Genomic DNA, 27,484 nt, shown 5'->3' with positions numbered 1-27,484 from the left:
GCCATGGGGGAAAAGGATGAACTAGTGATCATTGTCATTTTCAAGGGAGAGAACAGAATCAGAAGTTGACTTTTGAGTTTGTAGATTCCAGATCAAACTCACTGCAGAGTGTCTTTGGATCCTGCTACTAAATTTGCTTTTGAGGTTTTAGGCATTGTGACTCAAATAGCATGGGGATAGGGTTGAAAGGGCAAAAAAGCAAGGGGAAATAAGGTCAGGTTTGTGCATTTAAAGTCAGACATGCTTTGTAGACAACAAATGACTTATTTATAGGTTAATTTGTAGATAACTTTATAGGTAATAAATTAGGCTAATGAGATAAGCACAGAAGAAAGTGGACTTCTGACTTCTTGCATTGAAAACGTCAGACATTATGAAATAAGAAGAGTAGACCTCTGCAACCGTAAGCTTTATCTTCTGAAATACAACTTTGCAATTGGTTTTGGTGTTGATCGACTTAATTGATTAATAGCTTATATAAATACATTATTTATAGTTCATTAAGATATTTGTAGCTCATTCTGTGAAAATTCGAGCACTGTGTCCTTGATCAAGTCTCTAACTCCTTATGATATCACTATTTTTACAGGAAAATCAGCTTGATTTATACCACTAGATCAGGTATATACCTCACAGTAATTTTCTAAGGCCTGCATATATCCTTAGAGAATGTTCCCAAACTCTAATCCATGTCTACCTGATAACAAAGTAATTAGTTTATTGCGTTCACTGAGGGTGAGGGATCAAACTGGTTACTTGTGCTTTCTGGAAAAGGAATTTACTTTGCCGATTGAAATTTTAACTCTGATTGACAGAACAATTTTATAATATACGTCTTCAACTTGACTTCACAATTTCTGTCTCCTGATGTCTGCCCAGAGGTGATTTTCGTTCTCTAAGCTCTTTCTAAAGGGCCCTTGGGAAGATACCCTGAAAGACAAAGTGACTTCATTTTGTAGGCAATGAACAATACTCTGATCACCGGCAGCTGGAAAGACAGAATGTCTTAAGAGGGAAGATGGGGCTTCCCTGGTGGCGCAGTGGTTGAGAGTCCGCCTGCCGATGCAGGGGACGCGGGTTCGTGCCCCGGTCCGGGAGGATCCCACGTGTCGCGGAGCAGCTGGGCCCGTGAGCCATGGCCGCTGAGCCTGCGCGTCCGCAGCCTGTGCTCCGCAACGGGAGAGGCCACAGCGGTCAGAGGCCCGCGTAACGCAAAAAAAAAAAAGAGGGAAGATGAAAACGTTTGAAAAGTTAGCTGGTGGGGCAGAAAATAAGATTCATGAAGAAACATACACAAATGTAACTATTTGAAAGTAAGAAAAACCACCAATGGATTAGAAGATAAAAAGTAGATCTACAAATACTGAAGGTAGCAACAGGCTCTTAAGAGAGACATTGTTTAAAAAAAAAAAAAAAAAGGCCCAAAGAGCTCAGTAAAACTGAATTAAGGAGCCTATTTAGAGAAATTCTAATCACCATGAACAATGTCTTAAATCGAATAGGCTGTCAAAATTCTAAAGCTTTGATTCATTATCAACTGCGCATAAAAGTTCCCACTTTGTTTTTTGGTTTCCTCCAGAACAAGACAGGTGTTACCATATTTGAAGTGCGAAAGCATGGAAATAACCATCAAGATTTCAACCCCAGGGAGTTGACTGTTAGATGAGTTGGATAAGCACTTATTGGCAAGGGCCCCGAAGGCTGTGAGGTTCAGGGTGAAGGGCACTGTCTGAGTCTAGGCTTGACCTTCGTGTGGGCTCCGTCAGTTACGCTGCCGTGTGATTATGGATTTAACCTCTCTGTCTCTTTCTGCTCTTCAAAGCAAGGCCAATAATGCATATCCAGCTACCCGCGTTGTTCTGAGAATCAAATGCAAAACATACATGAAAGTGGTTTGAACAAAGGTAAGCTTTTCTAGGCTGAGTCAATGAGTCAGAGAATGTTCACAACAGTTACAGGTAGAAAGAAATGCATGCATAGTACGATGTAAGTCTAAATCTCTCTTGAAATGGGATGGTATGCTCACTTAAAGTGGCTAGATAATTCACATTTAATGGCCACGTGGTTAGTGAAGAACTTTATAGAAGCTTCCTCAAATAGCTGGATTGTGAGCTTTATCTCATTCAGTTATCTATGCCTTAGAGCATTTATGTAGGATGAATAATGAAATTGGACCTAAGTCAGGTGTGTATAAATTTAGCTGACTTGATTTGGTAGCACTGTACTCCTTGGGGGCTGATGGAACTACAGAGGCTATAGAGGATGAATTAGTTTGGCTCAGACTAGTAAACTAAGAGGCAGGGCTGCTTGTAGGAATACGCAAGAACCTAAGTGAGATGACTTCTGGGGAACCAAAAGGACCCTAGGATCCCAACACACATTCCACTCTGACATTTAAATCCCACAATTAATTATATTATTTTGACATTAGCCAAACAGGGTTGTTTTATTTTTTCCCATTAAAGTATGTTGGGACTTTTTATCCTTTTTCCAAGGGTGTAGAAATGAAAGCTAGGGGACATGTTATAATTTTGCCAAGGCTTTAGCTGACCAGAAATACAGAGCCCTGGCTTTGGGAACCATTGAGGTGATGCCATAGTATTGATCTCTCAGCGAGTTAAGTTCACCCAATTTGCCTGTGGTAATATAGACACTGGTCAAGTCCATAGCCAGGAAAGAATCATTCAGTTACTTATTCCACAAATATTTATGAAATACCTTGTGAGTACTTGGCACATGACTGCACATTTCCCATGTAAAATTTGCAGAGTCTACACACGACACAAGAGGAATCAAATTATAACTATACTTTTATAAACTCATAAAAATGGCATACATAACTATACATCATGGAACACTTTTTTTGCTACACACATTAGCATACCACACACTTCTGAATTCATGGTGGGCAGGAAGGGGGAAAATGATTAATTGCTTTTCTCACATTGGATTTCACCTAAAACTTGTATGACTTGTATGACTTGCAACCCTTCAATAGATCAGAATGTGTTTTCTTTGGCCAAAAGTGTTATTGTATCATATTTCCACCTTCCCACTACAGGCCTCCTGTCCCGGGCTTGTGTCCCATGTACTCCAATGCAGAGGCTTCTGTCTAAGTGTCCAACAGCACACAATGGCTAGGAAATGGGGATTTCATGGTGGCTTTATGGCACACTTACTTTTGCCCAGCTTCTCCTTGGCCTGCACAAGGTCCATACTTATAAGCATACACCAAGCGAGGGATAAAGTCAGATGTGATCGCTATGACAAATGCATTTGTAATAACAGAAAGAATTCCAATGCCTTCAAGAATTCCATACCAAATTCCTATGCAAAGAGAAGTGTTGAATTAATTCCAGACACAACAGCAGAGGTGATAACTATAAAAACAACTGGGGTAATTCATTTTCAAAAATCCTTTGCACAGGTCCTTCCACCATCCCAAATACTGATTCTTGCAACCAGGAGGAAGAATTTGTACCTTCAAAAACCTTGGCATTGAAGGAGTTTGCATGAAGTGCCCATGCTCATGACTTAAAGCTCAATTGGGTTCAGATATAAGTAGAGAATTCTGGTCAATGATAAGGCACCAAACACTATCTGATAAGATTGGCACGTGCAATGTCAAGTTGCCACCAGACTGGGAGATCCTTGGGGGTACCTATAGGGTCTCTCCAGTTCATCTTTATGGACCAGGTTCCTGATGCACTGACCCGGAGTAGGTGCCATTGAGCGTGTTTGTTTCATTGGGACGTTCAAAGACCACTGAGTTAAGCATATGCACAGCAAATTCTCTTCTATACACACTGGCTGAGCACCTGCCTACTCTATCCTAAGCACTGGATGCAGAAATGAATAAAAGACAGTCTCTGATCTCTGCCAGCTTTTGAGAGGCTGCACCTGATTCAACTCAGCATCTCTAGTCAAAAACCAAAGGCCATCTCTGCCTCTAGAAAAACCGGATCTTGCTTCGTATGACTCGGGCAAACATTTAGGAAAGAGCAAAACAAAGTTAAGCAAATGGGAGATCTACTTTAAAAAGGAAACAGGTGGTAATAAATCAGATTTTTAGGTTTCAAAGTCTTAGGATAGAAACAACCAAATTGAGAACCTATTTAAGCACAAATTCTGTAGCATTGGAAATTATAAATTTCCAGATAGGTAGCTGTACTTGTTATCTAATATTATTTAAAGCTAACAATTATTCTTTTGCAAGAGTTAGGTGAGTCATCTTACATGGAAGCCATATGTAAAAGTCTAAAGCTGGTAGCTCTTTTATTTTATCTATCAGGTGGTTAATATCTTTAAAAAACACTCCAAATCCAACTTACCTATGTCTTTGGCCCTTGAAGCTAAAGGTCGCCTCCACTGTGTGACAAATTTATAAGCGTCAAGTCGAATTTCAATTATATTATTCAGTAAGGCCAGAAGTGGTGCTAGAGGAAAAGCTGCCACAAAGATAGTTGTAAATCCAAACTGGAGAACTAGGGAAGGAAAAAGGAAAAAGAACAAAGAGTATTGGTTTTCCAGTACTATTTTCAAAACAATAATAATCTGAATGTGTCATTGTTTTAACCCATAGTTTTCCCCAAAGCACAGGGGACATCTCTTCTAGAAAGACAGCCAGGACACTTGAAAAAGAGGTACTCCCTGAGCCTAGAAGCAGTGGCATCCTAGGAGCAATGATCATACCTAGAGTCCAGAGCTTGTTTTCTAACTACCATTCTCTAATAAAAGGAACCAGGGCTCCTTAGAGAAATGTTTGATTCCAGAGCTATGGCAGGGAAAAGACAAGATTAGTCTGGAATATCTTGTGATGCCAGAAAGTTAGGAAGTGCTTGAGAAATGATGGGGACACATCAATAGGACACAGGACAAACTTGAAGGAGGTCCCAATGGCCAAAGCTGGAAAAATTTGTACAACAAAATAAATAAGGATAGTATTGGATTACAACCCAAAGACTAAGTATCCAAGTCCATACTGAAATAAATACTGGTATAAATATATACTGAAATAAATAAATGGGGGGAAAGGGACAGCTCTTTCTTATGACAATTCTAATTAATAAATGTAGAAGGAATGGCTAAAAATAGAAAATCACCAGTAGTCAGACACCACAGTAGTAATTGTTGCAGGCAAGAGCCATCAAAGAATGCTAAAATTAGTAGGGGAAATTATATTGAAAAAAATGATTTTTATATTCTCAAAGTATCTCCCTACACGATAGTAATTACAAAGGAAAAAATAGTATCTTTACTATGGAGAAACCTGATAGACATCACCTTAACTGAGTGATCCAAGTTAATATCACCAGTAATAAGACATATTGACATCATACCCCCAAGATGGTGTACTGAGGAGGCTACAATATCCTTTCTGTGGAATTTTTGCCAAAAATGCATAACCTCAACCTAATCATGAGAAACCATTAGACCCAAATGGAAGGACCTTCTACAAAACTAGTAGTCTTAAAATATGTTAAGATCGTGAAAAAGACAGAACTGTCATAGAATGGAGGGAACAAAGGAGATACAACTAAATGCAATGTTGGATTCTGGAATGGGTCATGGACAAGAAAAAAAGACAGTGGAAAACAGGCAGTATTCAAATAAGGTAATTAGTTAACAGTACTGTATTAATATTAATTTTCTGGCTTCAATATATATGTAAGATGTTAACCTTATAAGAAACAAGGTGAAGAATATTTAGGAACTCTGTACTATGTTTGCAACTTTGCAAAATAAAAAAGTTTTTAAAAAGGCAGTGCCTGACGCAAAACAACCAGATGGCATAATTGAAAAAAAATTTAAAAGCGCTTGGCTGAATGAATGACTGCATATTTTCTACTGTTTTTACTTTTAAAAGCTTATTTTAGAAAGTAACAACAAAACAATGACTAACACACCATTTTCTATGTAACAGGCACTGTTCTAATTACTTCACCTATTTTAACTCAATTTTCACAACCACTCTGTTATGTGGATACTATTATTATCCTTATTTTACAGCTGAGGAAACTGAGGCACAAAGAAGTCAAGTAATTTGCCCAAGACACATCACTAAGAAGCAACTCTAACAGGGGTGATATGGTCCCAGAGTCCCGAAGAGTCCATTTACCTCATCTCTGTGATACTGCCACCTCCAGGGTATCCCCCATCTTTGGTTACATTCATACTCATTGACTATGCTGGTTGGCACTTCACCCACCAATAGACACAGGCATTCCCTTCAGTTTTTCCCTTGGTTCCACCTTTCTCCTGACTTCCCTCTTTCCTTGGGTGAGTCCATCCGCTCTCATGACTTTATCATCTGTCTGATGAGGTTTCCCAATTCTCTCTCTCTCTAACCCTGACCAGTTGTCTGCTGCTATGCTACAGAAGCAGCACTTTCCAAACCAATCTCTCAATCTCATCCTTAAAGCTGCTCCACCTTTCATGTCTCTCTTCCCCACCTCCCCTCGGAGCTGTCTTACATAAAAACCAGCTCTTAGCTAGCTCAGCCTTGAGAACTAATAGCCTCCAGGTCCCCCCAAATTAATTACCCTTCAAAAATGTCTCTCATCTGTCCCTCCTTTCCACTGTCCCCAAATCAGACTCTGATTTTCTAACTGGCTTCTCTGCCTCAGGCTTTCTCCTCCTTCCCCCATTGCCCTACTATTAATGTTGGTTAAAGCCCATCACTCATCACCATCCTACTCAAAATGTTTCAGTCGGTTCTTGTTGCCTGTAGACTAAATCCCAAACTTTTTCCATGCCATTCAAGGGTCTTCCAAGCCTCATGTCCAAACATGCCCCATGACCCAGACAGGTGTCCCAAACAATCCTCTACCCATCCACGCTACGCTTCTATTTTTACGGGGTCATGTCATGTACTTAGTGCTTCTGTTCATACTCTGGTGAAAGTCTATTCTTTCTCCAAGTGTGAGCTCAGATGTGCCCTCTTCTGGGCACATTTAATTAACTACTGCTTCCTCTGTAGCGCCCACAACTCTGCTTATCATCATAGAGCTTATTTTGTCTTAATTTTGTGGCTCTTTACCTGTATAGTATCAGGTCTTATGTTTAAGTCTTTGATCCACTTAGAGTTCTTTCTGTGAGTGGTGTAAGATAGGGGTTCAATTTCATTGTTCTGCATGTGTTTATCCAGTTTTTTCAACACTATTTGTTGAAGAGACTATCCTTTCCTCATTGGGTATTCTTGGCTCTCTTGTCAACAAGTAGTTGACCACATACGCGGAGGGTTTAATTCTGGGCTCTGTATTCTGTTCTAATGGTCTATATGTCTAATTTTATGCCAGTACTGTACTGTTTTTATATTACTCTAGCTTTGTAGTATAGTTTGAAGTCAGTAAGTGTGATACTTTTGGATTTGTTTTTTCTCTTTAGGATTTCTTTGGATATTTGGAGTCTTTTGTGGTTCCATACAAATTTTAGGATTGTTTTTTCTATTTCTGTGGTGAATGCCCTTGATATTTTGATAGAGATTGTGTTGAATCTATAGATCAGTTTGGGTAATATGGACATTTTACAATATTCTTCCAATCCATGAATATGAGATGTTTTTCCATTTGTTTGTGTCTTCTTCAATTTCTTTCAGCAAAGTCTTGTAGTTTTTGTTGTACAGATCTTTCACTTCCTTGGTTAAATTTATTCCTAGGTATTTTATTGTTTTTGATGCTATTGCTTATGGGGTAATTTCTTTGTCAGATACTTAATTGTCGGTATACAGAAATACAGTTGATTTCTGTATGTTGATTTTATATCCTGCAATTTTATGAAATTTGTTGATTACTTCCAACAGTTCTTTGAGTCTTTGGGATTTTTGTATGTAAAATCATATCATCTGCAAATAGTGATAATTTTACTTCTTCCTTTCTGATTTGGATGACTTTTATTTCTTTGTCTTACTTAATTACTCTAGCTAGGACTTCCAGTACTATATTGAATAAGAGTGGTGGGAGTGGGCATTCTTGTCTTGTTCCTGATGTTAGAGGAAATTTTTTCAATTTTCTCCATTGAGTGTAATGTTAACTGTGAGTTTGTTGTGTGTGGCCTTTACTATGTTAAAGTATGTTTGTTCTATGCCCAATCTGTCAAGGTTTTTATCATGAAAGGATGTTGAATTTTACAAATGCTTTTCCTTCATTTATTGAGATAATCATGATTTTTATATTTTATTCTATTTTTTTTTGGTATTACAAGTTCTTTTTAATAATTAGAATCAAAGCCTGTCCTGGAACTCAAGTCCACTTAATTCCAAAACCACTTACAATTTTAATGGGGGGGGAGGGACAAGTCCCAAGCAAGAATAAGATGGTGTTTATCAAAACAGCTTTGGACCTACTCAGGGCTTCAACTCTGAACCATAGTTTTGGGGAAAATAAAATAAGACAAAATGTGTCATTTCCTAGAAGAGTCTGAAGTGGAGTTGTCAGTTATCTACTTTTAGCATTAGCGGATTTTTTTTTTCTGGTATATATTCTTTTAGTGTATTTAATATTCTACATGCACACATACACAGATATCATTATTGCAAAAATAGGAAAATCTATTTTATTGTCTTCATAAAATGATCACATTATTGTGATTGCTTATTTAGTTGTCTCTCCTGCCAGGAAGGCAGGAATAATATCTTGCTTACCATCCATCACTCTCCTACTACCTAGCATAATACCTAGTACAGGAAGACAGATATATGATAATGCATACATCTAGGATTTTTAATAAATATGACAAATTGCCCTTGTGGCAGTTGTACCAATTTTAAAACCCACAAGCTATTACGAGAAGTTCATTTCCCTTGGTTCTTTGCAAAACTTCATCTTATGACTTTTTAAGAATCTTTGCCATTTTGATGGGATTAATTTGTCTCTCATTTTTCTTTTTTTTCACACACAAACACACAGTATTTTATTTTTACAATAGATAAACTGACACCAAGCATTGTAAATGGATAACCACAACAAAAGCAACAGTGATTGCAATTACCAAACACAAAACACACTCATACTATGTCATAATATTGACATTCAGTCCAGCAATCCACTGTAACAGCTCCTTTACTTTGCAGTGAAAATTGATTTGTATATTTTTTCCCTCTGAGTCCTTGTGGGATTTTTTAAAAATTCAAACAGAAAGTCACAAAAATTATAATCATCCTCATCAGTTCACTCAGTCCCGTGTAATTAATTTTTTTTCATCTTGATCTTTTGTTAGCACTTTTATGAATTCATCAGTTTTCCATTAGAGTTCTGAAAATGCTTATTCATTCAGTTCAGCAGTATAGTCAGTTACCAGAAACCTGTACTTGTCAGAGTCTTTTCCATGAGTTCCTTGAAGATTAAAACCCTGTTATAGGAACATTTTTGCAAAAGCATCAGAGTGCACCCAGAACTGTCTGTAAATGACAAAAGACTTAAAAATGACCACGGTTATAGATTTGATGAAAGTTCATAATAATGCAATTGACAAGGAAATTTTAGTTATTTCTGATATACATTTTAAAGTAATAACTAGGCTTATGACTTATAACATTATACCAGAACGTATAAGATTTTTAGAAATTTCATGTAATGTCTGAAACACTTATTAACATATTTCCATACAAATAACCCAAAGAAAGTTTAGTATTAGTTGTTTTTTTTCTTTGTTTTTTTATACTGCAGGTTCTTATTACTCATGAATTTTATACACATCAGTGTATACATGTCAATCCCAATCATCCAATTCACACCACCATCCCCACCCCACTGTGGTTTTCCCCCCTTGGTGTCCATATGTTTGTTCTCTACATCTGTGTCTCAACTTCTGCCTTGCAGACCGGTTCATCTGCACCATTTTTCTAGGTTCCACATACATGTGTTAATATGATATTTGTTTTTCTCTTTGTGACTTACTTCACTCTGTATGACAGTCTCTAGATCCATCCACGTCTCAACAAATTACTCAATTTCATTCCTCTTTATGGCTGAGTAATAGTCCATTGTATATATGTACCACATCTTCTTTATCCATTCATCTGTCGATGGGCATTTAGGTTGCTTCCATGACCTGGCTATTGTAAATAGTGCTGCAATGAACATTGGGGTGCGTGTGTCTTTTTGAATTATGGTTTTCTCTGGGTATATGCCCAGTAGTGGGATTGCTAGATCATATGGTAATTCTATTTTTAGTTTTTTAAGGAACCTCCATACTGTTCTCCATAGTGGCTGTATCAATTTACATTCCCATCAACAGTGCAAGAGGGTTCCCTTTTCTCCACACCCTATCCAGCATTTGTTGTTTGCAGATTTTCTGATGATGGCCATTTTAACTGGTGTGAGGTGATACCTCATTGTAGTTTTGATTTGCATTTCTCTAATAATTAGTGATGTTGAGCAGCTTTTCATGTGCTTCTTGGCCATCTGTATGTCTTCTTTGGAGAAATGTCTATTTAGGCCTTCTGCCCATTTATGGATTGGGTTGTTTCTTTAATATTGAGCTGCATGATTTGTTTATATATTTTGGAGATTAATCCTTTGTCTGTTGATTCGTTTGCAAATATTTTCTCCCATCTGAGGGTTGTCTTTTCGTCTTGTTTATGGTTTCCCTTGCTGTGCAAAAGCTTTGAAGTTTCATTAGGTCCCATTTGTTTATTCTTATTTTTATCTCCATTACTCTAGGAGGTGGATCAAAAAAGATCTTGCTGTGATTTATGTCAGAATGTTCTTCCTATGTTTTCCTCTAAGAGTTTTATAGTGTCCAGTGTCACGTTTAGGTCTCTAATCCATTTTGAGTTTAGTTTTGTGTATGGTGTTATAGAGTGTTCTAATTTTATTCTTTTACATGTAGCTGTCCAGTTTTCCAAGCACCACTTATTGAAGAGACTGTCTTTTGTCTATTGTATATTCTTGTCTCCTTTGTTATAGATTAGTTGACCATAGGTGTGTGGGTTTATCTCTGGGCTTTCTATCTTGTTCCGTTGATCTATGTTTCTGTTTTTGTGCCAGTACCATATTGTCTTGATTACAGTAGCTTTGTAGTAGACTCTGAAGTCAGGGAGTCTGATTCCTCCAGCTCCGTTTTTTTCCCTCAAGACTGCTGTGGCTATTTGGGGTCTCTTTTGTCTCCATACAAGTTTTAAGATGATTTGTACTAGTTCCATAAAAAATGCCGTTGGTAATTTGATAGGGATTGCATTGAGTCTGTAGATTGCTTTGGGTAGTATAGTCATTTTCACAATATTGAATCTTCCAACCCAACAACATGGTATATCTCTCCATCTGTTGGTATCATCTTTAATTTCTTTCCTCAGTGTGTTATAGTTTTCTGCATACAGGTCTTTTGTCTCTCTAGGTAGGTTTATTCTGAGGTATTTTATTCTTTTTGTTGCAATAGTAAATGGGAGTGTTTCCTTAATTTCACTTTCAGATTTTTCATCATTAGTGTATAGGAATGCAAGAGATTTCTGTGCATTAATTTTGTATCTTACAACTTTGCCAAATTCATTGATTAGCTCTAGTAGTTTTCTGGTGGCATCTTTAGGATTCTCTATGTATAGTACCATGTCATCTGCAAACAGTGACAGTTTTACTTCTTCTTTTCCAATTTGTATTCTTTTTATTTCTTTTTCTTCTATGATTTGCATGGCTAGGACTTCCAAAACTATGTTGAATAATAGTGGTGAAAGTGGACATCCTTGTCTCATTCCTGATCTTAGAGGAAATGCTTTCAGTTTTTCACCATTGAGAATGATGTTTGCTGTGGGTTTGTCATATATGGCCTTTATTATGTTGAGGTAGGTTCCCTCTATGCCCACTTTCTGGAGACTTTTTATCATAAATGGGTGTTGAATCTTGTCAAAAGCTTTTTCTGCATCTATTGAGATGATCATATGGTTTTATTCTTCAATTGGTTAATATGGTATATCACACTGATTGATTTGTGTATATTGAAGAATCCTTGCATCCCTGGGATAAATCCCAGTTGATCATGGTGTATGATCCTTTTAATGTGTTGTTGGATTCTGTTTGCTAGTATTTTGTTGAGGATATTTGCATCCATATTCATCAGTGATATTGGTCTGTAATTTCCTTTTTTTGTAGTATCTTTGTCTGGTTTTGGTTTCAGGGTGATGGTGGCCTCATAGAATGCGTTTGGGTGTGTTCCTTCCTCTGCAATTTTTTGGAAGAGTTGAAGAAGGATGGGTGTTAGCTCTTCTCTAAATGTTTGATAGAATTCACCTGTGAAGCCATCTGGTCCTGGACTTTTGTTTGTTGGAAGATTTAAAATCACAGTTTCAATTTCACTAGTTGTGATTGGTCTGTTCATATTTTCTGTTTCTTCCTGGTTCAGTCTTGGAAGGTTATACCTTTCTAAGAATTTGTCCACTTCTTCCAGGTTGTCCTTTTATTGGCATAGAGTTGCTTGTAGTAGTCTCTTAGGATGCTTTGTATTTCTGTGGTGTCTGTTGTAACTTCTCCTTTTTCATTTCTAATTTTATTGATTTGAGTCCTCTCCCTCTGTTTCTTGATGAGTCTGGCTAATGGTTTATCAATTTTGCTTATCTTCTCAAAGAACCACCTTTTAGTTTTGTTGACCTTTGCTATTGTTTTCTATGTTTCTATTTCATGTATTTCTGATCTGCTCTTTATGATTTCTTTCCTTCTGCTAACTTTGGGTTTTGTTTGTTCTTCCTTCTCTAGTTCCTTTAGGTGTAATGTTAGATTGCTTATTTGAGAGTTTTCTTGTTTCTTGAGGTAGGCTTGTATTGCTATAAACTTCCCTCTTAGAACTGTTTTTGCTGCATCCCATAGGTTTGGGATCATCGTGTTTTCATTGTCATTTGTCTCTAGGTATTTTTTGATTTCCTCTTTGATCTCTTCAGTGATCTCTTGGTTATTTAGTAATGTATTGTTTAGCCTCCATTTGTTTTTTACGTTTTTTTCCCTGTAATTCATTTCTAATCTCATAGTGTTGTGGTCAGAAAAGATGCTTTATATGATTTCAATTTTCTTAAATTTATTGAGGCTTGATTTGTGACCCATGATGTGATCTATCCTGGAGGTTGTCCCATGCACACTTGAGAAGAAAGTGTAATCTGCTGTTTTTGGATGGAAGGTCCTATAAATATCAGTTAAATCTATCTGGTCTGTTGTGTCATTGAAAGCTTCTGTTTCCTTATTTATTTTCATTTTGGATGATCTGTCCATTGGTGTAAGTGAGGTGTCAAAGTCCCCCACTATTATTGTGTTACTGTCAATTTCCTCTTTTATAGCTGTTAGCAGTTGCCTTATGTATTGAGGTGCTCCTTTGTTGGGTGCATATATAACTGTTATATCTTCTTTTTGGATTGATCCCTTGATCATCATGTAGTGTCCTTCCTTGTCTCTTGTAACATTCTTGCTACTCCAGCTTTCTTTTGATTTTCGTTTGCATGGAATATCTTTTTCCATCACCTCACTTTCAGTCTGGATGTGTCCCTAGGTCTGAAGCAGGTGTCTTGTAGACAGCATATATATGGGTCCTGTTTTTGTATCCATTCAGCAAGACTGTGTCTTTTGGTTGGAGCATTTAATCCATTCACGTTTAAGGTAATTATTGATATGTCTGTCCCTATTACCATTTTCTTAATTGTTATGGGTTTGTTTTTGTAGGTCCTTTTCTTCTCTTGTGTTTCCCACTTAGAGAAGTTCCTTTAGCATTTGTTGTAGAGCTGGTTTGGTGGTGCTGAATTCTCTTAGCTTTTGCTTGTCTGTAAAGCTTTTGATTTCTCCATCGAATCTGAATGAGATCCTTGCCAGGTAGAGTAATCTTGGTTGTAGGTTCTTCCCTTTCATCACTTTAAGTATATCATGCCACTCCCTTCCATCTTGTAGAGTTTCTGCTGAGAAATCAGCTGTTAACCTTATGGGAGTTCCCTTGTATGTTATTTGCTGTTTTTCCTTTGCTGCTTTCAATAATTTTTCTTTGTCTTTAATTTTTGCCAATTTGATTACTATGTGTCTCGGCATGTTTCTCCTTGGGTTTATTCTGTATGGGACTCGCTGCCCTTCTTGGACTTGCGTGGATATTTCCTTTCCCATGTTAGGGAAGTTTTCGACTATAATCTCTTCAAATATTTTCTCTGGTCCTTTCTCTCTCTCTTCTCCTTTTGGGACCCCTATAATGCAAATGTTGTTGCGTTTAATATTGTCCTGGAGGCCTCTTAGGCTGTCTTCATTTCTTTTCATTCTTTATTCTGTTCCGCAGCAGTGAATTCCACCATTCTGTCTTCCAGGTCACTTATCCCTTCTTCTGCCTCAGTTATTCTGGTATTGATTCCTTCTAGTTTAGTTTTCATTTCAGTTATTGTATTGTTCATCTGTTTGTTTGTTCTTTAATTCTTCTAGGTCTTTGTTAAACATTTCTTGCATCTTCTTGATCTTTGCCTCCATTCTTTTTCTGAGGTCCTGGATCATTTTCTCTATCATTATTCTGAATTCTTTTTCTGGAAGGTTGCCTATCTCCACTTCATTTAGTTGTTTTTCTGGGGTTTTATCTTGTTTCTTCATCTGGTACATAGCCCTCTGCCTTTTCATCTTCTCTGTCTTTCTGTGAATTTGGTTTTTGTTCCACAGGCTGCAGGATTGTAGTTCTTCTTGCTTCTGCTGTCTGCCCTCTGGTAGATGAGGCTGTCTAAGAGGCTTGATGGAAGGGACCATGGTGAGTAGAACTGACTGTTACTGTGGTGGGCAGAACTCAGTAAAACTTTAATCCACTTGACTGTTGATGGGTGGGGCTGAGTTCCCTCCCTGTTGGTTGTTTGGCCTGAGGTAACCCAACACTGCAGCATACCTGGGCTCTTTGGTGTGGCTAATGACAGTCTCTGGTAGAGCTCACACAAAGGAGTACTTCCCAGAGCTTTTGCTGCCAGTGTCCTTGTTCTCACGGTGAGCCACAGCCCCCTCCCCCCTGTCTCTGCAGGAGACCCTCCAACACTAGCAGGTAGGTCTGGTTCAGTCTCCCCTGGGGTCACTGCTCCTTCCCCTGGGTCCTGATGTACACACTACTTTGTGTGTGCCCTCCAAGAGTGGAGTCTCTGTTTCCCCCAGTCCTGTCAAAGGCCTGCAATCAAATCCCACTAGCCTTCCAAGTCTGATTCTCTAGGAATTCCTCCTCTCGTTGCCGGACCCCCTTATTGGGAAGCCTGACGTGGGGCTCAGAACCTTCACTCCAGTGGGTGGACTTCTGTGCTATAAGTGTTCTCCAGTCTGTGAGTCACCCACCCACCAGTTATGGGATTTGATTTTACTGTGATTGCACCCCTCCTGCCGTCTCATTGTGGCTTCTCCTTTGTCTTTGGATGTGGGGTATCTTTTTTGGTGAGTTCCAGTGTCTTCCTGTCAATGACTGTCCACCAGCTAGTTGTGATTCTGGTGTTCTCGCAAGAGTGAGTGAGAGCACATCCTACTCTGCCATCTTGGTTCCTCCTGTATTTTATTCTATTAATGTGATATATTAAATTCAAAAATTTGTGTATGCTGAAGCAATTTTGCATTCCAGGGATAAATCCCATTTGGTTGTAGTGTACAGTTGTTTTAATGTGTTCTTGAATTTTGTTTGCTAATATTTTCAGAATTTTTACATCTATATTCATCAGGGATATTGGTCCAAAGTTATCTTTTCTTATAGTATCTTTATCTGGTTTTGTTACCAGGGTAATGGCTTTGCAGAATGAGTTTGGAAGTGTTCCCTCCTCTTCAATTTTTTTAAGCATTTGAGAAGGATTGGTATTAATTCTTCTTTAATTGTTAGAAGATTCACCAGTGAAGCTGTCTGGTTCTTGGGTTTTCTGTGTTGCGAGGCTTTTGATTACTGATTCAATCTCTTTCCTCATTATTGGTCTTTTCAGATTTTCTACTTCTTGCTGATTCAGTCTTGGTAGGTTGTGTTTCTAGAAATTGATTTCTTCTAGGTTATCTAATTTGTTGGCATATAATTGTTCATAGCTTCTTATCCTATTTATTTCTGTAGTATCAGTTGTAATGTCTCCTCTCTCATTTCTAATTTTGAGTGCTCTCTTTTTTCTTAGTCTATTTGAAGTTTTGTCAATTATGTTTATCTTTTCAAAAAACCCAGCTCTTGGTTTCATTGATCTTCTCTATTGTTTTTCTGGTCTCTCTTTCATTTATTTCCACTCTGATCTTTATTATTTCCTTCCTTCTGCTAACTTTGGGCTTAAATTGTTCTTCTTTTTCTAGTTCTTTGAGGTGTAAAGTTAGAGTGTTTGAGATCTTTCTAATTTCTTAATATGTGCATTAATTTATATAAACTTCCCTCTCAGAACTCTTTCTGCTGCATTCCATAAGTTTTGATGTGTTTCCATTTTCATTTGTTTTGAGATCATTTTTAATTTCCCTTTTGATTTCTTCTTTGATCCGTCGGTTGTTCAGAAATGTGTTTAGTTTCCACATGTTTTTATGTTTTACAGCATTCCTCTTGTGGTAGATTTCTAGTTTTATACCACTGTGGTCAGAAAAGATAGTGTGATTTCATTCGTCTTATATTTGCTAAGATTTATTTTGTATCCTATCATATGATCTATCCTAGAGAATGTTCTATGTGCATTTGAGAAGAATGTGCATTCTGTTGCTATTGGATGGAATGTTCTGTATATGTCTGTTTAGTCCATTTGGTTTAAAGTATGCCTCAATTCCAATGTTTGCTTGTTAATTTTCTGTGTGGATTATTTGTCACTCACAGTGGGACACTGAAGTCCCCTACTATTATTGTATTGTTGTCTGTTTCTCCTTGAGATCTGTTAAAATAGTTGACCTTTGAACAACATGGAGGTTAGGGCCCCAACCATCTGCAGTTAAGGTCCACATATAACTTTACAGTTGGCCCTTTATTTACATGGCTCCACATCCATGGATTCAGTCAACCACAGATTATGTTGTACTGAAGTATGTATTTATTGAAAAAAATCCGCATATAAGTGAATTTGTGCAGTTTGAACCTGTTGTTCAAGGGTCAACTGTTTTTCCCTAATATATTTAAGAGTCAACTGTATTTGCTTAATATATTTAAGTGCTCCAACGTTGGGGGCAAATATATTTATGATTGTTATATCTTCTTGGTGTAGTGACCTCATTTATTATTATATAATGAAGTTATTTGTCTCTTCTTTCTTACTGTTTTTGGCTTGAAGCCTATTTTGTCTGATATAAGTATGGGTACCTCACCTTTCTTTTGGTTTCCACTTACCTGAAATATCTTTTTCCATTCCTTGACTTTGAGCTTATGTTTGTCTTTAGAGCTGAAATGTGTCTCCCAAAGGCAGCATATAGTTGGGTCTTTTTTCCAAAATTTATTTTATTGAAATATAACTGGTGTACAGTTTGTGTTTATTTCTGCTGTATAGCAAAGTGATTCATTTATACATATATATACATTCTTTTTCATATTCTTTTCCATTATGGATTATCTCAGGATATTGAATATAGTTCTCTGTGCTATACAGTAGGATCTTGTTGTTTATTCATTCTATATATAATAGTTTGCATCTGCTAATCCCAAACTCCCAATCCATCCCTCCCCCAACCCCATACTCCTTGGCAACCACAAGTCTGTTTCTGTTTCGTAGATAAGTTCATTTGTGTTATTTTGGATTCCACATATAAATGATATCATATGGCATTTGTCTTTCTCTTCCTGTCTTACTTCAGCTAGTATGATTATCTCTAGGTCCATCCGTGTTGCTGAAAATGGTATTATTTCATTCTTTTTTTAACGGCTGAGTAGTATTTCATTGTATGTATGTACCACATCTTCTTTATCCAGTCATCTGTCAGTGGACATTTAGGTTGTTTCCATGTCTTGGATATTATGGATAGTGATGCTATGAACATAGGGGTGCATGTATCTTTTTGAATTACAATTTTGTCCCATTATATGCCCAGGAGTGGGATTGCTGGATCATATGGCAACTCTAGTTTTTTGAGGAAATTCCATATTGTCTTCCATAGTGGCTGCACCAATTTACATTCCCACCAACAGAAGGAGGGTTCTTCACACCCTCTCCAACATTTATTATTTGTAGACTTTTTGATGATGGCCATTCTGACCAGTGTGAGGTGGTACCTCATTGTAGTTTTGATTTGCATTCTCTAATAATTAGCGATGTTGAGTATCTTTTCATGTGCCTCTTGGCCATCTGTATGTCCTCTTTGGAGAAATGTCTATTTAGGTCTTCTGCCCATTTTTCGATTTGGTTATTGTTTCTTTGTTATTGAGTTGTACAAGCTGTTTGTATATTGTGGAAATTAAGCCCTTGTCGGTCACATCATTTGCAAATATTTTCTCCCAGTCCATAGGTTGTCTTTTTGTTTTGTTTCCCCTTTGTATGGTTTCCTCTGCTGTGCAAAAGCTTATAAGTTTGAATATGTCCCATTTGTGTATTTTTGCGATTTCTATTGCCTTGGGAGACTGAGTTGGGTCTTGTTTTTTAAATTCATCCAGCCACTCTGTGCCTTTGTATTGGTGAGTTCAATCCATTTACATTTACATTTAGAGTGATTATTGGTATGTAATGACTTACTACTGCTATCTTATCTTTTGCCTTCTGGTTGTTTTATATCTGTATTGTTCCTTTTCCGCTGTGTTTCTGCCTACCTCTGTAAGTTGGTATTTTTCCATGGTGATTTGCTCAGTCTATCCCTTTTGTATTAGACTTTTGCTAATAAGCAAAAAGCAAAAAAATAAAGTCCCCAATAAGCTTACATACAACATCTCATAGATAAAAGAGTCCATTTTATGCTGATAGCAACTTATCTTCATTTGCCTACAAAGGCTCCACCCTTTTACATTTTTAATGTCACAATTTATCTCTTTCTATGCTGTGCATTTGTTAACAGATTATAGTAGCTATAGTTATTTTTAAAGATCTTTTCCTTTAACCTTTATAGTATAGTTAAGTGGTTAATATACCATTCTAATACAGAGTTACCATTTTGTGATTGTTTATTTTTCACCTTTATCATTGTTGTATATTTTTATATGCTTTTATGTCACTGATTAGTGTCTTTTCAATTTAGCTTGAAGGACTTCTTTCAACATTTCTTGCAAGGCAAGTCTAATAGTGGTGAACTCCCTTAGCTTTTGTTTGGGAAAGCCTTTATTTCTCCTTCATAGCTAAAGGATAACTTTGCTGGATAAAGTATTCTTGGCTGTCAATTTTTATCTTTCAGCACTTTGAATATGTCATTCTACTCTCTCCTGTACTGCAGAATTTCTGCTCAGAAATTCACTGACAGACTAATTGGGGTTCCTTTGAAGGTTAGTTTTTTTCCCCTAGCTGCCTTTAAGATTCATTATAATGTGTGATGGTTTCATTAATGTGCTTGGAGAAGGTCTTTTTGCTTTGAGGTAATAGGATGTTCTGGTAGCTTTGTGGACTTGTATGTCCCATTTTTTCTCCAGGTTTGGGAAGTTCCCAATTAATATTTTTAAAATAAACTCTCTGCCTCTTCTCTCTCTTTTTCTTCTGGCACACCAATTATTCTTAGATTTGTCTTTCTGATCGAATCTGATAGTTTTCATAGGGTTTCTTCATTTAAAAAAATCTAATTTCTCTGTCTTTTTCTGACTGAATTATTTCTATATTCCTATACTCCAAGTCATTTATTCTTTCTTCCATCTAGTCTGTCTTATTACCTGTGATCTCTGTTGCATTCTTCATCTCATTCATCGAATTCTTCAGCTCCAGAATTTGTCCGGTCTCTTTTACAATTTCAGTCTCTTTGGTAAAGAACTCCTTCTGTTCATTAATTTTATTCCTGAGTTCACTGAATTGCCTTCCCGTGTTTTCTTGTAGCTCAGTTTCTTCATAACATCTATTTTGAATTTTTTTTATCACTTCGGGTGCAACATTATTTTTCTTTATGTAACACTGTATTTCCTTGATTTTTCAGTTTGACCATATGCACTTCTGCTTTTACATTTGAAGTAACAGACACCTGTCCCAGTTAAGAATTTATACTTACTTTGCTTCTTTCAATAGGTTATAAGCCTAGTAATTTTTATTGTATGCCAGACATAGAGAAGCTCTAGATCAAGGGTCAGCAAACTACAGCCTGAAGGCCAAATCTGAATATCCCTCTGCTTTCTGTTCTCTTTTAAAACCCACCTGTGAGCTAAGAATGGTTTTTCCATTTTAAGTAGGTATATAAATACTTATACAACCATTTAAAATATAATAGCCTCAATCTTGCCTCTTGGCTCCCCAAAGACTAAAGTATTTACTACTAGCCCCTTAAGAACAAGTTACTAATCTCTGCTCTCAGTGTTCTTTTCCAGCAGAAAAGTTTCCTCACGTTGCGCTTAGGCAGCTAAAGAAAGAAGGAGAGGGTCACTTAAATGTGGTCACGAGTTAAGCCAGGCTGGTAATGGGGTACAGTAAATTTGTAAAGCTCAGTCCACCTCTCTGGCTGTGACTGAGAAAGTGGTTGGCCTTTATCTTGGCCCTGAAAGACCACAAGAAGCTCAGTTCTGTCCTTTGGGAGGTTTTACAGTTAGTTCCTTAGCCTCTTGCCCATCACATCTTCAAAATATTACATTATTAGAGATGAAGAATGGCTTTAAATAAGATAAAATTTCAACTCAACAGTAAGCTAGAATAATCCTAAATTGTTTGCACATAACAACACAGTTTCAAAATATATAAAGTAAAAGTTGACAGAACTATAAGGAGCATAAAATTCCCAGGTTGACTGTGGACTTAACACCCTTTTCTTAGTAACTAATAGATAAAATAGACAAAGTTTAATAGGACATATAAGATTTGAACAACACAATTAAACAACCTTATCAATTGATAGACAACATTATACTCAACAACTGCAAAACACACTTGAAGCGCTTTTCTAAATAGTCAATATGCAGGGCATAAAGCAAATCTCAACATATATTAATAGCCTAAAATAACACAGAGTATCCTTTGACCACAGTAGAATTAGAAGAAAAAAAAAGGTTTGATGCCTGTTGGAGACAAGATGGTGGAGTAGAAGAACTTGAGCTTGCCTCCTCTCATGAAGCCACCAAAATCACAACTAACTGCTGAACAACCATTGATAAAAAAGACTGGAACCTATGAAAAAAGATATTCTACATCCAAAGACAAAGAAGAAGCCACAACAAGACGGTAGGAGGGGTGCATTCATGATACAATCAAATTCCATACCCACCAGGTGAGTGACCTACAAACTGGAAAATAATTATATCACAGAGGTTCTCCCACAGGAGTAAGAGTTATAAGCCCCAGGTCAGGCTCCCCAGTCTGGGGATCTGGCATCAGGAGGAGGAGACCCCAGAGCATTTGGCTTTGAAGGCCAGTGGGGCTAGGTTGCAGGAACTCATCAGGGGAAATAGAAACTCCACTCTTGGAGGGTGCACAGAAGGTCTTGTGTGCACTGGGACCCAGAAAAAAAAGTAGTGACTTCATAGGCACCTGGGCCAGACCTACCTGCTGGTCTTGGAGGGTCTCCTGGGGTGGTGGGGGTGGCTGTGGCTCACTGTAGCAACAAGGACACTGGTGGTGGAGGTAACAGGGAGTATTCATTGGTGTGAGCTCTGCTGGAGGCTGCCATTTTGTCACCAAGACTGGTGACCACCTAACAGCCAGTAGGCTCCAGTGCTGAGATGCCTCAGGCTGAACAACCAACAGGGCAGAAACACAGCCCCACCCATCAGCAGACGGGCTGCTTAAAGTCTTTGAGCACACAGCCACCTCTAAACACACCCCTAGACATGGCCCTGCCCAACAGAGGGACAAGACCCAGCTCCACCCACTAGTAGGCAGGAACCAGTCCCTCCCACCAGGAAGTCTGCACAAGCCTCTTAGACCAGCCTCAGACACCAGAAAAGAGGAACTACAATCCTGCAGCCTGCAGAATGGAGACCACAAACACAAAGTCAGACAAAATAGACAGCAAAGAAATATGTTTCGGACAAAGGAAAAAGATAAAAACCCCAGAAGAACAACTAAGTGAAGTGGAGATAGATAGGCAATGTACCCGAAAAAGAATTCAGAGTAATGATAGTAAAGGTGATCTAAGATCTCAGAAAAAGAATGGAGGCATAGGCTCAGAAGATACAGAAATGTTTAACAAATAGCTAGAGGCCATAAAGAGCAAACAGAGTTGAACAATACAATAACTGAAATGAAAAATACACTAGAAGGAATCAACAGCAGAATAAGTAAGGCAAAGGAACGGAGAAGTGAGCTGGAAGACAGAATGGTGGAAATCACTGCCATGGAGCAGAATAAAGAAAAATGAGTGACAAGAAATGAAGACAGTCTAAGAGACCTCTGGGACAACATTGAATGCACCAACATTCGCATAATAGGGGTCCCAGAAGGAGAAGAGAGAGAAAGGGCCTGAGAAAATGTTTAAACAGATAATATCTGAAAACTTCCTAACAGGGGAAAGGAAACAGTCACACAAGTCCAGGAAGTGCAGAGAGGCCCATACAGGATAAAACCAAGGAGGAACACGCACACAGTAGTCAAACTGACAAAAATTAAAGACAAAGAGAAAATATTAAGGCAACAAGGGAAAAGCAACAAATAACATACAAGGGAATCCCCATAAGGTTATCAGCTGATTTCTCAGCAAAAACTGTGCAGGCCAGAAGGGAGTGGCATGATATATTTCAAGTGATGAAAGGGAAGAACCTACAACCAAGAGTACTCTACCCAGCAAGGCTCTCATTCAGATTTGACAGAGAAATCAAGAGCTTTATAGACAAGCAAAAGCCAAGAGAATTCAGCACCACCAACCCAGCTTTACAACAAATGCTAAAGGAATTTCTCTAGGTGGAAAGAAAAGGCCACAACTAGAAACAAGAAAATTACAAATGGGAAAGCTCACCAGTAAAGGCAAACATACAGTAAAGGTAGGAAATGATCTAAACACAAATAGGATATCAAAACCAGCAACTGTGAGAAGAGGAGTGTACATATGCAGGATATTGGAAATGCATTTGTAATGTACAGACCAGAAACTTAATCTTGTATATATAAATATATATAGAGAGAGAGGGAGGGAGGGAGAGAGAGAGAGAGACTACTATATCAAAACCTCATGGGAACCACAAACTGAAAATCTTCAATACACACACAAAAAAGAAAAAGCATTCCAAACACAACACTAAAGATAGTCATCAAACCACAAGAGAAGAAAACAAAAGAGGAAGGGAAGAAAAAAGACCTACAGAAACAAATCCAAAACAATTAACAAAATGGCAGTAAGAACATACATATTGGTAACTACCTTAAATGCAAATGGATTAAATGCAGCAAACAAAAGACATAGACTGGCTGGCTGGATATAAAAACAAGACCTGTATATATGCTGTCTACAAGAGACCCAATTCAGATCTATGGACACATATAGACTGAAACTAAGAGGATGGATAAAGGTATTGCATGCAAATGTTAATCAAAAGAAAGCTGGAGTAGCAATACTCATACCAGACAAATTAGACTTTAAAATAAAGACTGCTATAAGAGACAAAGAAGCACACTACATAATGATCAAGGGATCAATCCAAGAAGATATAACAATTGTATACATGTGCCCAACACAGGAGCATAAGGCAAATAAATGCCAACAGCCATAAAAGGAGAAATGGACAGTAACACAATAACAGTGGGGGACTTTAACACCCCACTTAAATAAATGGACAGATCATCCAGACAGAAAATCAATAAGGAAACACAGGCCTTAAATGACATACTACACCAGATGGACTTAATTGATATTTATAGAGCATTTCATCTGAAAGCAGCAGAATACACATTCTTTTTAAGTGTACATGGAACATTCTCCAGGATAGATCACATGCTGGGCCATAAAGCAAGCCTTGGTAAATTAAAGAAAATTGAAATCATATCAAGCATCTTTTCTGAGCACAACACTATGAGATTAGAAATCAACTACAAGGAAAAAAAAAACTGTAAGAAGCCAATGACAGAGGGATAGCTAGAAAATCCTCAAATATTTTGATATTAAGCAACACATTTCCAAGAAAACCCCACAGGTCAAAAATAAACTACAATGGCAATTAGCAAATGCCTTGATGATGAAAATATAGCATATCAAAACTTATAGGATACAGCTATGAAGCAGTATTCATAGAGAAAATCATAGTTCTAAATGCCTAAATTAGAAAACGAAGAAAAGTAGAAAATCAGTTGTTTAAGATTCCATCTGAAGATGTTTGGAAAAGAGAAAATTAGGCCCAAAGAAAGAATAAGGCAGGAAATAAGAGCAGAAAGAAATGAAAAAATTAATAAACCTCTAGCCAGATTGTTAAAGGAAAAAACCAAAAAGCACAAACTATGAAAGTATAAATGAAAAAGAGAACATCACTACAGACCTCATGTACATTAAAAGTTCCTAAGAGTATTATAAACAACTTTATTCCACTAATGTGAAAATTTAGATGAAACAGATAAGTTTCCTAAACCACAGACTACTGAAATTGTTACTTGAAGAAATAGAAAATCTGAATAGTCATATCTATTAACTAAATTAAATTTATAATTAGAAACTTTCCTACAAAAGACATTCCAGGTCCAGCTGACAAAAGATTCATATCCAGAATATATAAATAACTTCTAAAATCACTAAGAAAAACAGAACAGAATCATGGTCCTGAACGGGAATTCACAAAAGAGGATACCCAAATGACCAGAAGCATATGAAAAGGTATTGCAGCATTTTAAGTTGCCATGAAATTTCAAATTAAAACAATGATGAGGTACTACTACATACGAACCAGAATGGCCAAAATTTAAAAAGACTGACACTAACGAGTTTTAGTGAGTATGTGGAATAACTGAAGCTCTTATATTGCTAGTTGGAGTTTTGAAAACTGTTTGCAGGTGTCTACTGAAGATCCACAAATGCATACATTATGATGGCCACTCCACTGGTAACTCCACTCTTGCATAAATTCCCAACAGAAATACATACAAATGTTAACTAAAACCCATGTACCAAAATGTTCATAGCAATATTGTTTGTAAGAACCCAAACCTAGAAACAACTCACAAATCTAACACCAGTAGAATGGATGGGTAAATAGTGGTGAATTCCTGTTTTCAGGGGTCTAGAAGATCTACAGACTCACAAACTAGTTCATCCACTGGCACACTGATGTCTGCACATCCACAAGTAAGTTTGCCTTTTTTTTGACTCAAGTTTGACAGAGGCTTTGATTCTTATTAAAATGCAACTATCTAGCTCGTTAATCCTTAGCAGTGCTCAGAAGTCCATTTCATGATATGGGAAAGGATTGAGGGATTGGGGGGGGGGAGGGGAGAAAGATGGAATGGAAAGTATCTGGGATTGGAAATAAAAAAACTACATGTGACTAAGGAAAGATGGAGGTGTGTATCAAAGACAAACTCGCTTGTTTCATAATTTTGCTTCAGGTACACATTCTACGAATGCTATACAAAAATGAAAATGAAATTTTACCTGTAGCAACATGGAAGAATCTTATAAATATGATATTGAATGGAATAAGCCATTTACAAAAGAAAATGTATAATTCCATTTCTATAGAGATTTTTTTAAAAAGGCAAAATTAGAAGTCAGGAAAGTTGTTGGGGAGGGTGTTATAACTAGAGGAAACAAGGGAGCCTTCTTTGATACTGATAATATCCTGTTTCTTGATATAGCTCACAGGATGACAAACATTTTCTGTAAAGAGCCAGATAGTAAATATTCCAGGCTTTGTGGGCCATAAAGTCTCTGTCACAACTAATCAGCTCTGCTGCTGCAGTGCAAAAGTAACTACAGTTAATGTGTAGAGGCCTGGAGACGAGATGGCAGAGTAGAAGGACTTGAGCTCACCTCCTCTCATGAAGACACCAAAATCACAGCTAACTGCTGAACAACCATCAACAAAAAAGACACAATACCACCAAAAAAGGTATTCTACACCCAAAGACAAAGAAGAAGCCACAACAAGACTGTAGGAGGAGCACTTTCATGATACAATCAAATCCCATACCTGCTGGGTGGGCAACCCACAAACTGGAAAATAATTATATTACAGGGGTTCTCCCATAGGAATGAGAGTTCTGAGCCCTATGTCAAGCTCCACAGCCTAGGGGTCTGGCATCAGGAGGAGGAGCCCCCAGAGCAATTGACTTTGAAAGCCAGCAGGGCTAGAGTGAAGGAGCTCCACAGGAGTGGGGGAAACAGAGACTCCACTCTTGGAGGGTGCACACAATGTTTCACGTGCACTAAGACCCAGGGCAAAGCAGTGGCTCCATACGAGCCTGGGCCAGACCTACCTGCGGGTCTTGGAGGGTCTCCTGGGGAAGCGGGGGTCAGCTGTGGCTCACTGTGGGGGCAAGGACACTGGTGGCAGATGCTTTTTGGCACTGAGACCTGCCCCCACCCAACAGCCTGCAGGCCCCACTGCTGGGATGCCCCAGGCCAAACAACCAGCAGAGTGGGAACACACACAGCCCCACCCATCAGCAGACAGGCTGCCTAAAGTCGTCCTGAGCAAATTGGTTAGTGTGATACACCACATTGACAAATTGAAGAATAAAAACCATATGATCATCTCAGTAGATGCAGAAAAAGCTTTTGACAAAATTCAACACCCACTTACGATAAAAACTCTCCAAAAAGTAGGCATAGAGGGAACATACCTCAATATTATAAAGGCCATATATAACAAACCCACAGCTAACGTCATACTCAACAGTGAAAAGCTGAATGCATTTCCTCTAAGATCAGGAACAAGACAAGGCTGTCCACTCTTGCTACTTTTATTCAATGTAGTTTTGGGAGTCCTAGACAATGGCAGTCAGAGAAAAAAAAGAAATAAAAGGAATCCAAATTCGAAAAGAAGTAAAACTATCACTGTCTGCAGATGACATGATACTATACATAGAAAATCCTAAAGATGCTTCCAGAATAGTACTAGAGCTCATCAATGAATTTGGTAAGGGTGCAGGATACAGAGTTAATACACAGAAATCTGTTGCATTTCTATACACTAACAATGAAAGATCAGAAAGAGAAATTAAGGAAACAATCCTATTTATCATCACATCAAAAAGAAAAAAAATACCTAGGAATAAACCTACCTAAGGAGGCAAAAAACCTGTACTCTGAAAACTATAAGATGCTGATGAAAGAAAATGAAGATGACACAAACAGATGGAAAGATATACCATGTTCTTGGACTGGAAGAATCAATATTGTCAAAATGACTATACTATCCAAGGCAACGTACAGACTCAATTCAATCCTTATTAAATTACCAATGGCATTTTTCACAGAACTAGAACAAAAATATTTTAAATTTGTATGGAAACACAAAAGACCCTGAATAGCCAAAGCGATCCTGAGAAAAGAAAATGGAGCTGGAGGATTCAGGCACCCTGACTTCAGACTGTTCTACAAAGCTATAGTCATCAAAAGAGGGTGGCACT

The 27,484-nt window shown here is 37.7% G+C and overlaps 1 protein-coding gene across 8 annotated transcripts in view; it reads right to left on the bottom strand.

Annotated features, from left to right (window-relative positions):
• The window catches only part of ANO4 (anoctamin 4), a 325,264-nt gene that overhangs the window by 20,707 nt on the left and 277,073 nt on the right, over positions 1-27,484 (bottom strand). For all 8 annotated transcript variants that reach the window (XM_067009963.1, XM_059081938.2, XM_067009965.1 and 5 more), the window contains 2 exons: positions 4,332-4,484; positions 3,180-3,327 (listed from right to left, as the gene is read on the bottom strand). In XM_067009963.1, the coding sequence (XP_066866064.1) occupies positions 3,180-3,327; positions 4,332-4,484 (301 nt within the window). The remainder of the gene's footprint in view (positions 1-3,179; positions 3,328-4,331; positions 4,485-27,484) is intronic.

The sequence above is a fragment of the Kogia breviceps genome, chromosome 12 (genome assembly GCF_026419965.1).
Source record: "Kogia breviceps isolate mKogBre1 chromosome 12, mKogBre1 haplotype 1, whole genome shotgun sequence".
NCBI classification, from domain to species: Eukaryota; Metazoa; Chordata; class Mammalia; order Artiodactyla; family Physeteridae; genus Kogia; species Kogia breviceps.
The sequence above is the reverse complement of the archived record's forward strand: the minus strand, read 5'-3'. Positions and strand labels throughout refer to the sequence as shown.